General features: G+C 38.6%; 1 protein-coding gene across 1 annotated transcript; it reads left to right on the top strand.

The window, feature by feature from the left end:
- Positions 1-1,306: 1,306 nt before the first annotated feature.
- Positions 1,307-10,820, top strand: LOC104096697 (protein BOBBER 1-like). The gene is made up of 6 exons (XM_009603111.4): positions 1,307-1,839; positions 8,533-8,705; positions 8,836-8,884; positions 9,091-9,257; positions 10,349-10,432; positions 10,526-10,820. Exons 1-6 carry the CDS (start codon positions 1,452-1,454, stop codon positions 10,562-10,564), a joined length of 900 nt encoding a protein of 299 aa, XP_009601406.1. The 5' UTR covers positions 1,307-1,451; the 3' UTR covers positions 10,565-10,820.
- The last annotated feature ends 2,033 nt before the right edge of the window (positions 10,821-12,853 follow it).

Raw genomic sequence — 12,853 nt, 5'->3', positions numbered from 1 at the left:
AAGAGGAAAGATATTTTTCAAAACTTACTCTCAACCTACCCTACCCCTATACTTTACCCCCCCCCCCAATATATACCCTCACTACCCAACCCCCAGACCATACCCTGACCACCCCCAATCCACCCTCACTATGGCACCCCTACCACACACTTCTCTCCTCAAACCCCTTCTCCCGCCCTCAGCCTACCAACTTCCCCCCCTCCCCCACCATTCCCCCGCTCACCTTTAGACTTCGTGACCCCAAAACACAAACACAAAGGTCTAGGGAGGGGGGGTATCTGAAGTTCAGGATCGAGGTACAAAATCTAGGGTCGAATCCGAGATTTAGGGTTAGGGTACTAGGTCAAGGGTCGAAATTCAGAATTAGAAGTCAAAGTCCGAGGTCGGGAGTCGAGCCTAAAGTCAAGGGTCGAGGGTCGTGGGCTTGGACCTCGGTCCCCAATCCTAAACCTTACCCTGACCCCTGGCCCCGGCCCCGAATCCAGACCTTAATCCTACCTTGGACCCGATCACGAACCGTCGAACCCCGTTCACGATCCCAACCCCAAACCCCCACCCTAAACCTTTACCTGAACCCCAAACTTGAATCCCGACCTTGACCCTAACCCGACTTGAACCCCCAACCTCGTCCCAATCCAGATTTCGACCCTGGGCCCGAAATCGCACAGCCCGACTACTTTCCCCGCCCTTATCCATTCTGTTTCCCATAGTGTTTGAGTATATTATATATTTTTCAAAAAATATTTTATACTAACCAAATACAAAAAAAAAAAGTAAAAATATAACTTATTTTGGAAAAAATTATTTTCCGTGGAAAATATTTTCTTTCATTACCAAACACGCCCCTTGAGCTTGTAATTGAAGAGGCCACTTCCAAGGTGATTAATGTAAATTTCTAGAAAGTGAAATCGCTTTTCCATTTACCTCAATAATTATAAATTCTAAGTGATCTTCTAAAATCTAGACTAATAGCCTGTTTGGCCAAGCTGTAAAAATCAGTTTATTTTGAGAAGTATTTTTTCTCAAAAGTACTTTTGGTGGAAAACTGTTTATGTTTGGATAATTAATTTGAAAAGCACTTCTAAGCAACAATTATTATTTGGCCAAACTTTTAAAAAATGCTTCTAAGTGTATTTTTCTCAAAAATACTTTTTTTGGGAAAAAATTATTTTTTTCTACTTCTCCAAAATTACTTTTGCTTCTGCTCAAATGCACTTTTTTTTTTTCAAAAACTTACCAAACACGTCACTCTTTGGGCAAAAGCATTTAAAAAAAAGGTGCATCTAGAAGCTGGGCCCGGCAGGCTGTAACGTCTTCTGGAATTCTCCACGGGGTCTTACATTTGACATAAAACTCTCTACACTAAGTTTTACTCTTCAGTCTTCATTCATATATATATATTACTCTCCTCAAACCAATAGCAAAACCCTAATCCCCATCTTGATCAATCCATGGCGATAATCTCCGATTACGAGGAGCAAGATAACAAACCATCATCGGCGGCGTCAACGCCGACAAAGCCCTTTAAGGCCGTGCTTGATCCTGCTAACCCTCTAGGGTTTCTCGAAACGGCGTTTGAGTTCGTGGGCCGAGAATCGGATCTGTTCAAGAGTGATTCGCTGATTAATGATGTCAATGCTGTTGTTCGTATGGTGAAAGATAAGTTGGAAGCCGAGGAGCGCAAGAAGAAACAGAACGCAGAAACATCAAACACAAAGGCGGCGGCCGAAAAGAAGGTTAAAGAGGAGGTTCCAGCTGTTGCTACAAAGAAGGAGGCTAAAGAGGTAAAAGTCAAGGAAGTTAAGGAAGAAAATGAGGATGACAAGAAGGGCCCTCGAGGTAAATTGCTTGATCTGTAAAATTAGTTAATATATGATACATTGGCATGGGCTCTGTTTATTCGAAAAGAACAAATAATTGGGTAGTAAAGGAAAGGGGCAGAAATTGAGCAGAATGGATATGGAGGATTTACATAACGACCTATTCTTTGGGAATGATTGTTGATATGCTACTACATTGGCTGACTAAGTCTGTTCAAATTTGGATTTTGCGATTAAAAGTTTTGGACTTTTGAATAATTGGGCTCTTGAAAGTTGAACGTGATTGTTGCTGTACTGAATGTATTGTTCCTGATATATAGTACTTTTGGATAGTAATGTGATGCATTTTCGCTATAGTTAACTGAAGTTGATACTGGATTTCTTTAAGTTTTACAGACTTAAATCTTGTATTAGGAAAAAGAAAAAAAATGTAAGCTTGTCTTATATGAAGTATAATATTACGAATACTACAACTGGGTTATACTTAGTGTTCGTATAAACTTGAAACCCAAGCACATACTCCCTCTGTCCTATTTATATGGTGGTACTTGCCTAGGCATGTCGTTAGAGATGTTAAAGTTGTATGTTGGTAAGGTAATTTAACTTATATATTTTATTAGTGATAGTGATCAAATGTTAGAATTTGAGTAGTTTGAAGAATTTGGTTTCTTGCAGATTGTGGAAGTTTTAAGAAATAGAAGGGTATTAACTTCTTAGGTGTTGGTTTACAGCTATATGCATAGTGTAGTCTTGTCCCACATTGGAATAGGAGTAGTATGTCCTTGTATAGTATAGCTATAAATAAGGAGCTCTTGTATTGTATTGAACATCCAATATCAATAACATATTTTCTCCTATGCTTTCTCACATGGGATCAACACAATTGTGAGAGATTTATCGCTGTGCATAAATTCCAGCGATTCCGGGAAGAGAAATCAGTCACCGGAAGTCTTTTTCCGGCGACTTTTTTAAGGATGTTTTGCGTCTGCTTTGTCTCCGTCAGTTTTGTGTAAAATCCAACACTACCACAAGAGTCGTCACTGTCCAGCGACCAAACCCCAGTGAAAATCTCCGGCATTAGCCTCCTCACGCACCTCCACGCGCCACCAGAAGCTCACGCACGTGAGCTCGCGCTCCGGCGCGTACGACCACTTCCGGCCATTTTTTGAAGAACTTCCTTCAGAACAGTTGGGTCGCCTGGTGATTCCGATCCTACCCCTATTGTTTTCATTTCATTCCGACCACGTTGAGTTTTTTCCGGCAGCTACATTAAGATTCCGAAAGCTACATTAAGATTCCGGCAGCTACAATATTTCCTTATTCTGTTTCTGTGTTTCTTTACTCTGTTTCAGTGGATTACAGTTGATTCTTTCTCTTATTTGGTAATAATTTGCAACCATGTCTTTGGGATTTGTTGTTTTTGGGTCTAAAAACATGGGTTCTGGAAGCTCTAGTGTTATGATTACCTCGGAACCCTTAATGAGAAGTTCAAACTACTTAGCTTGGGCTTCATCTGTCGAGTTGTGGTGTAAAGGTCAAGGTGTTCAAGATCATCTAATCAAACAGTCTAGCGAAGGAGATGAAAAGGCGATAGCACTTTGGGCAAAGATCGATGCTCAATTATGTAGCATCTTGTGGCGTTCTATTGATTCCAAGTTGATGCCTTTGTTTCGTCCATTCCAGACATGTTATTTTGTTTGGGCAAAGGCTCGTACCTTATACATTAATGACATATCTCGCTTCTATGATGTGATATTACGGATGACAAACTTAAAGAAGCAGGAATTAGATATGTCTACTTACTTGGGTCAAGTACATGCAGTCATGGAGGAATTTGAGGAGAAGGTGCCAGTTTCTGCTAGTGTGGAAAAACAACAAGAGCAGCGACAGAAGATGTTTCTAGTTCTTACCCTCGCTGGACTTCCTAATGATCTTGATTCAGTACGAGATCAGATTTTGGCTAGTCCGACTGTCCCTACAGTTGATGAATTATTCTCTCGATTACTCCGCCTTGCTGCAGCACCAAGTCACCTAGTGATCTCATCACAAATACTTGATTCCTCTGTTCTCGCATTTCAGACAGTGGATGTTCGAGCGTCTCAAACTATGGAGAATAGACAAGGAGGAGGTCGTTTTGGGAGATCTAGACCCAAGTGTTCTTATTGTCACAAACTTGGACATACTCGTGAAATGTGCTATTCCTTACATGGTCGTTCACCCAAAAATGCTTACGTTGCTCAGACCGAGACTACAAGTAACCAGGGTTTTTGTGTATCTAAAGAAGAATATAATGAGCTCCTTCAGTATCGAGCAAGTAAGCAGACATCTCCACTAGTAGCTTCAGTTGCCCAGACTGATACTTCTGTTGCTTGTAATTCTTTTGCTTGTGTTTCCCAGTCTAGTACTCTTGGACCATGGGTCATTGACTCAGGCGCTTCTGATCACATCTCTGGTAATAAATCACTTTTGTCGAATATTGTATATTCACAGTCTCTTCCCACTGCTACTTTAGCCAATGGATGTCAAACTAAGGCAAAGGGAGTTGGACAAGCTAACCCTTTGTCTTCTATCACCCTAAATTCTGTTCTTTATGTCCCCGGTTGTCCTTTTAGTCTTGCATCTGTTAGTCGTTTGACTCGTGCCCTCCATTGTAGTATATATTTTACTGACGATTCTTTTATTATGCAGGACCGCAATATGGGACGGACAATTGGTACATGACGTGAATCAGAAGGCCTTTACTACCTTAACTCACTCCGTCCTTCCACAACATGTCTAGTTACAGATCCTCCAGACCTAATCCATAGACGTTTAGGACATCCGAGTTTATCCAAACGTTAGAAGATGGTGCCTATTTTATCCAGTTTGTCTACATTAGATTGTGAGTCGTGTCAGCTTGGGAAACATACCCGAGCCTCCTTTCCGCATAGTGTTGAGAGTCATGTAGAGACTGTTTTCTCCTTAGTTCATTCTGATATATGGGGTCCTAGTAGAGTCAGTTCAACCTTGGGATTTCGTTATTTTGTTAGTTTTATTGATGATTACTCAAGATGTACTTGGCTTTTCTTAATGAAAGATCGTTCTGAGTTATTCTCTATATTCCAGAGTTTTGTGCTGAAATCAAAAATCAATTTGGTATTTCTATTCGCATTTTTCGCAATGATAATGCCTTAGAATATTTATTTTCTCAGTTTCAACAGTTTATGATTTTTCAAGGAATTATTCATCAGACATCTTGTCCTTATACCCCTTAGCAAAATGGGGTTACAGAAAGAAAGAATAGGCACCTTATTGAGACTGCTCGCACACTTCTAAAGTTCTAATTGAATCTCGTGTTCCGTTGCGCTTTTGGGGCGATGCAGTTCTTACAACTTGTTATTTGATTAATCAGATGCCTTCATCTCCCATTAATGATCAGATTCCGCGTTCAGTATTGTTTCCCCAGTCAGCCTTATACTCTCTTCCACCTCGTGTTTTTGGGAGCACGTGTTTTGTTCATAACTTAGCTCCTCGTGCTCTCAAATGTGTCTTCCTTGGTTACTCTTGTGTTTAGAAGGGATATCGTTATTATTCACCTGATCTTCGTAGGTACCTTATGTCAGCTGACGTCACATTTTTTGAGTCTAAACCTTTCTTTACTTCTGTTGACCACCATGATATATCTGAGGTCTTACCTATGCCGACCTTTGAGGAGTTTACTATAGCTTCTCCCTCACCTTCGACTACAGAGGTTTCACCCATATCAACCGTTGAGGAGTCTAGTGTTGTTCCTCCTAGTTCCCAAGCCACAGGAACACCACTCTTGAATTATCATCGTCGTCCGCGCCCTACATCAGGTCCAACTGGTTCTCGTCCTGCACCTGACCTTGCTCTTACTGCGGACCCTGCTCCTAGTACACCGATTGCACTTCGGAAAGATATACAGACCACGCTTAACTCTAATCCTCATTATGTCGGTTTGAGTTATCATATGTCATCTCCCCATTATGCTTTTATATTTTCTTTGTCCTCGGTTTCCATCCCTAAGCCTACAGGTGAAGCGTTGTCTCATCCAGTATGGCGACAGGCTATGAGTGACGAGATGCCTGCTATACATACAAGTGGTACTTGGGAGCTTGTTCCTCTTCCCTCAGGTAAATCTATTGTTGGTTGTCGTTGGGTTTATGCAGTCAAAGTTGGTCCCGATGGCCATATTGACCGACTTAAGGCCCGTCTTGTTGCCAAAGGATATACTCAGATATTTGGGCTCGATTACAGTGATACCTTCTCTTCCGTGGCTAAAGTGGCTTCAGTCCGCCTTTTTCTATCCATGGCTGCGGTTCGCCATTGGCCCCTCTATCAGCTAGACATTAGGAATGCCTTTCTTCACGGTGATCTTGAGGATGAGGTTTATATGGAGCAACCACTTGGTTTTGTTGCTCAGGGGGAGTCTTGCGGCCTTGTATGTTGCTTGCGTCGGTCACTTTATGGTCTAAAGTAGTCTCCTCGAACCTGGTTTGGTAAGTTCAGCACGGTTATCCAGGAGTTTGGCATGACTCGTAGTGAAGCTGATCACTCTGTATTTTATCGGCACTCTGCTTCAAGTCTATGTATTTATTTGGTAGTCTATATTGATGATATTGCTATTACTGGCAATGATAAAGATGGTATTACCAATCTGAAGCAGCTTCTCTTCCATCACTTCCAAACTAAGGATCTAGGCAGATTGAAGTACTTTCTAGGTATTGAGGTTGCCCAGTCTAGCTCAGGTATTGTTATTTCTCAAAGAAAATATGATTTAGACATTCTTGAGGAGACAAGGATGATAGGTTGCAGACCTGTTGACACTCCGATGGATCCGAATTCTAAACTTTTGTCAGGACATGGGGAGCCGCTTAGTGATCCTGCAAGCTATAGGCGGCTGGTTGGTAAATTAAATTATCTCACAATAACTAGACCCGACATTTCTTATCCTGTGAGTGTTGTAGGTCAGTTTATGAATTCTCCCCGTGATAGTCATTGGGATGCAGTTGTCCGCATTATTCGGTATATAAAATCGGCTCCAGGCAAAGAGTTACTGTTTGAGGATCGAGGTCATGAGTAGATCGTTGGATACTCAGATGCTGATTGGGCAGGATCACCTAGAATCACCTTCTGATAGATGTTCTACGTCTGGATATTGTGTTTTAGTAGGAGGCAATTTGGTGTCCTGGAAGAGCAAGAAACAGAATGTAGTTGATCGGTCTAGTGCAGAAGCACAATATCGAGCAATGGCTATGGCAACATGTGAGCTAGTCTGGACCAAACAATTGCTCAAGGAGTTGAAATTTGATGAAATCAGTCGGATGAAACTTGTGTGCGATAATCAAGCTGCCCTTCATATTTCATCAAATTCGGTGTTCCATGAGAGAACTAAACACATTGAGATTGATTCTCACTTCGTCAGAGAAAAGATACTTTCAGAAGAGATTGCTACAAAGTTTGTGAGGTCGAATGATCAACTTGCAGATATTTTTACCCAAGTCCCTCACTGGTCCTCGTATTGGTTATATATGTAACAAGCTCGGTACATATGATTTGTATGCACCGACTTGAGGGGGAGTGATAGTTTACAGCTATGTACATAGTGTAGTCTTGTCCCATATTGGAATATGAGTAGTATGTCCTTGTATAGTATAGCTATAAATAAGGACCTCTTGTATTGCAGTGAACATCCAATATCAATAACATATTTTCTCCCGTGCTTTCTCACATCAGGAACATCTCAAAATTGAAGAGTGTTATATTAGTTGGACGAAGAAGGATTTCACTACCCGGTTGAGCTGGTTTATGTTTTATCTATGATTAACTTTTATTGTTATTTTTAATGTTAAATTATTTGTCAAAATAAAATATCATGTATGAACAGCTAGTTAGATAGCCATTCTGGAATTTATTTAAACAACTGTTGGCGATTAAAAGTTTGTTTTGGATTATGTGGTCATGGACTATTTTCAGTTTGCAATGGATAAAGTTTGTCTATTCAAAAAACTTTATGCATCTTAGGTGGTAGCTTATAGCCTTGGAGCAATGGTAAAGTTGCCTCCGCATGACCTATAGGTCACGGGTTCGAGCCGTGGAAGCAGCCACTGATGCTTACATTAGGGTAGGCTGCCTACGCCACACCTCTTGGGGTGCAACCCTTCCCCGGATCCTGCGTGAATACGGGATGCTTTGTCTACTCTTTAAGTGGTAGCTTAACTCATCAGACGTAAAGTTGTCTTGCTTGCTGCTTCTTGCTAAATTATATGAGGAATTTACTATTTTGCTTGATATTTTGCAAATTTGCTGAAAGAACAACAACAACAACTTAGTGTAATCCCACAAGTGGGGTCGGTCTGGGAGGGTAGCTGAAGTAAGCTTTTTTTAAATTGTTTTTTTGATCATATCGTGGTTCTGACATTATCTCTTTTTATTTGTTATCCTCTTTTAGCTTATATGGGTTGTCAAAAATGGTAACTACTTTCAGTTTAGCCTTGTATACCTTTTCATGAACTAATGGTGTAGATCTTGATGGCCCTTTGACTTCACTTGCATGCTATAGTATTGTTTGTCATCTCATTACAGCAAACTTCAACTGCATGTAAAGTGTTGGTATTGTTTGCTGCATTTTATATCGGGCTATATGTAGTGTTTGCTATTGCTACAAGATTTCTTGTTTTGTATTACCATTACTTCTCAATGCACTCTGCAGCTCCCAACAAAGGTAACGGCCTTGATCTTGAGAACTATTCATGGAATCAATCACTCCAGGAAGTCAATGTTAATATTCCTGTACCCCCTGGAACAAAATCAAGGTTTATTGTTTGTGATATATCAAAGAACCGTCTTAAAGTTGGACTAAAGGGTCAGCCTCCAATAATTGATGTAAGTGTATTCATCGGTTTGGTAGTGTTCATATTGTTTGCTGTATTTTCCTCTCAAATTGCATCGTCAAAATTTGCCCTTGCTATATATATATATATATATATTAACTTCCATTCCCTTGGGCGTGCAGGGAGAACTTTATCGACCTGTGAAAGTTGATGATTGTTTCTGGAGCTTAGGTAAGTTGCTCATTTGTTTTACTTGCTAGATGGGTTTCTTGGTATGTTATTATAGTTTCCTTCAATCTTTGTCTCATGATACAGTTGGGCTGATATCCCGGTTTTCCTTTTCCCAAACTATGTGGTTGTGCTTAAAGAGCTCCAAAGTAGACCTTAGTGGAGTCTTGTTGGATAACAAAAATAATACTCACTCAACATATTTGCAGAGGACCAGAAATCAATTTCTGTACTCCTAACCAAGAAGGATCAGATGGACTGGTGGAAGTGTTGTGTAAAAGGTGAGCCTGAAATCGATACACAGAAAGCAGAACCTGAAAGTAGCAAGCTCGCAGATTTGGACCCCGAGACGCGATCAACTGTGGAAAAGATGATGGTAGGATTTTATTTGTCATCTACATTTTATAATCCATAGAGATCAATATGTTTTCATGCTCACTTTGGATCTTGCTCTTTGTTGACATAATTGCTTGCGTGATTTTTTACCTGATTCTCATGGTAGGGTTTGGCATGCTTTGTGCATATCATGTACATTATGATTTATGGGCTGTTCATTATCCTAAGTCCAATAACAGATCCTTAGTACTGTTTCTGATGAGGCCCTCTTGTGAGTGGAGTAGTGCATTTGACATTAAAAACATACTGTTCAAATTTGAAGTGTGGAATTATGTGCTTGTCTATAAAACATACTCTTTGAAGTGGTTGTAAGACGCTATGATGTCATTTTTCGTTTGAACCAGTTTTGGCATACCTATATTTTTAAAGCTCGCAATTTTGGGCGCCCTTCTTATAATCCAAAGTAATGCCTTCTATTATATCAAGTTGTAAAACTTTTGTTTGAAGTTTGATTCTAAACATTGTTGCCCTACACTTGCACCTCACAAATTAAGGGTACAAAAAACTTGATCAAGTGTTTCTACATAAATTTTGAAGTTTTTTGTGTAAGCACTATTTGAGAAGTACTCTAGAAATTAATACACTTCGCGTAGGCCATAGCGTCCCCACCTGTGGTATTCCACTGGGTTTTATGTTGTTGTTGCGTAGGCCATAGCTTCATGAGTTTGTAAAATTTTCTGTGCCAAATTGATAGCTTGGATTAGTAAAAAGGGTTATTTCAGATTCTGATATCTTTATAGTTTATCCCGGTTAAGATTCATTAATTTTTGTTCTTTCTTGCTTGGAGATATGGGGTATCCTGTGATCCCTGAAGCCTATGTTGGTAACTAACAAACTGACTCACACTTGGTAATTGGTATGGGGTTATGAGATAGAAGGTTACGTGTTTTATCTTTGTATGGACCATCTATTTGAAATGTTAATTGTCTTGCCTCCTCCAACTTTAGTTGCTTCTTCATGATATCCCGTTGGTTGTAATTTATTCCTTGTGGTATTGTGTGTGATTTTCGTTACTTCTATTTGCTTGATTTTTGTTACTTCTATTTGCTTGATGGGAAATGCTTTTTGCAGTTTGATCAGCGACAGAAATCAATGGGTCTTCCAACAAGTGATGAGACACAGAAACAAGAAATTCTCAAGAAATTTATGGCAGAGGTAAAAAGTTGATTTCATGTATTATTTGTTGTCTCCTTCATCCAGTTCTCCTTATCAGCTAGCTTGACTCATGTTGTTCTTGATGTGCTGCAGCATCCAGAAATGGACTTCTCTAACGCGAAGATATCCTGATATGCTGGTAATTTGCTTGGCAGAGGTTTTGCTTCTTGGATCATATTACTCTGTGGAAAAGGCTAAATCATCTTTTTTGGGTTTTAGTACGATTTTTGTGACTTTGGAAATTTTTGTGCATTTGAGCTTCTTATGTCGATAAGTATCTTTTTGGGAGACTCGTGGGATACTGATCTATACTTGGTTGTAACAGATTACTAGTACATTGGGTACTGGATCGCATCATATTCAATCAAAGCTTCTCTCTGTTAGTTTAGTCTTCTTCTGTTGTTCTTGTATTCAAGTTTTCTGCTTTGCTCTTGGAGTTTTGGTTTATTGGTTTTTAGCCTGTAGCTTAAGAATAAATTTCCTTACTTGTCCAGTCTATCTATTTAGGAATATAATTATGGTTTACTTTTTAAGAAGGGATATGGCACCTCCCTTAACCGTAGCATTTTTTGGCATCTGTTTTGTTTTGGTTGATACTGGTATTCATTTCTTTTTCTTTTTCTCCTTTTTTTCTTTTCGTGCAACTCTTGTTGTTTTAAAGGTGAACTAATATCACGTAACTGATTTCATCTGTTGAGAAAATTAGTATAACCACTTATCTTCTATTCATAATTATTTGATATGTTACATGATCGAATATGTGTAGTTCTTTCTTCTAATTGATCGCTGTAACGAAATTGTTTTTTTCAAAAGATGCCAGGAAAAGCCCATCACACTTTCTAATGTAATGATGCCTTATTCATTACTGAAATTGTTGGTTCATTTCTGTTATTTTGCTCGCTTAATTTTTGTAGATCCAATACTAACGGTATGCATATACAGTGAAAAAGTTTTTGAGTCTAGAGTTAAAGGGTGTTGCAGAATGCCGATGCCTTACAATGGATTGTTGACTTTTGACTACTTTTTTCATAAAAAGGAAATTTTTAGTTAAAGAAACATAAGCTGATAAACTGAAAATAGAGTGATAAAGAAAAAAAAGATTACTCTTATTACTATTTCTCCAGATTTTGCCCCAAAAAATTACATATCGATCTTGGCCAGTCTGAGGTTAGTCGTCTATAAGCATACTTTCGACCTGTCTGACATTTTAGCAAAATGATCTTCCTGTCCCGTAATTACATCTTTCGAATATGCAGCTAAAAATAAATGATTGAGAAGAAAAAAATTCTACTTCAACTAAACTAATTAGTTTCAATTGAAATTGGGTTTTGCCATTATGTATGATTGTTACTATTTACTATTCTATTTGTCTTATTTCGTATACATATGAAGTACGAACAATACTTTCACATGAGTTCAAGAGAAAGATGTTATAAGTTGGAACAACTAGTTTATTTTTTTCTCTCGAATCAACGACAGTTACGAATTATTTGAGTATGATAAATATGTATGTTCAAGTAATTGGTATATGTGAATGGAATAGAAATGTTACGTGACATTCAAAACAATGTAAATTCTAGAAGGCAGTAGAAAAATATTATCAAACAATTTTTCTTATCAATCCTGTTTGTTCTGGTAAGATTCGTCTTTAAACGAAGCTGTCCAACTTATTAGACCTCAAGTTGTGGTACAGCAACCACATAACAACACGTGTCCTATGAATTATGAAGTGATAATGTGATCATTTTCATGTCTTCCTCCACAAAAAGGTGACGGACATCGACAATTTTGGAGTTGATATAATAGTCAATTTTATCATCATCGTTTATTTTCCTGGCCCCAACAGTACAGATACCTTCTCAACTCCAAGCCTGATCATATTCTGATACCATAATAATGGCTCTCATTTTTTTCCATTTTATTAACATATCTAAAATGCGAGCAATGCAACAACTCAAGAAAACACTCTAATTGTCTAGAGATCTAAATTCAAATTGTTGTATCATGAGCTTTAATTTATTATCGAGAAAGACTTATCTTGATAATTAATTTTGAGGGTTGTTCATCTTGTAATATCAGATCTTACTTTATCATATCTTGTAACTAAACATGTACTAAGTTAGCTGGTTGAAACAAACGAAATAGACTGAACAAGGCAGGCTGCTTTTTCTACAATATTGCAAATTAATAATCTATATCGTTGCACGAACATGTATGTTTACCCGAAAAACGAATAGCGTTGAATTTATATGTAGTTCCAAGGATACGTTATATAACTTGGTTCAAATTGGAAAAATAAGTAAAGATATATCGAAATTAACTGTAAGAAGAATGAATACAAACCCAAATTGAATAGAGAGTGATTGATAAGAGAACAAGATGAATTAATATCAAAGCTCAAAAAGGATAATATTTGCTAGA

The sequence above is a fragment of the Nicotiana tomentosiformis genome, chromosome 3 (genome assembly GCF_000390325.3).
Source record: "Nicotiana tomentosiformis chromosome 3, ASM39032v3, whole genome shotgun sequence".
Taxonomy (NCBI): Eukaryota; Viridiplantae; Streptophyta; class Magnoliopsida; order Solanales; family Solanaceae; genus Nicotiana; species Nicotiana tomentosiformis.
Note: the sequence above shows the minus strand (reverse complement) of the source record. Positions and strands in the feature narration are given on the sequence as shown.

What these genes read in the sequence shown, in the direction of transcription:
- LOC104096697 (XM_009603111.4), top strand. Translation starts at nt 1,452, where the DNA reads ATGGCGATAATCTCCGATTACGAGGAGCAAGATAACAAACCATCATCG. An exon ending in TGATTGTTTCTGGAGCTTAG is followed by an intron (nt 8,885 to 9,090) that starts GTAAGTTGCTCA and finishes ACATATTTGCAG; the next exon opens with AGGACCAGAAATCAATTTCT. An exon ending in CAACTGTGGAAAAGATGATG is followed by an intron (nt 9,258 to 10,348) that starts GTAGGATTTTAT and finishes TGCTTTTTGCAG; the next exon opens with TTTGATCAGCGACAGAAATC.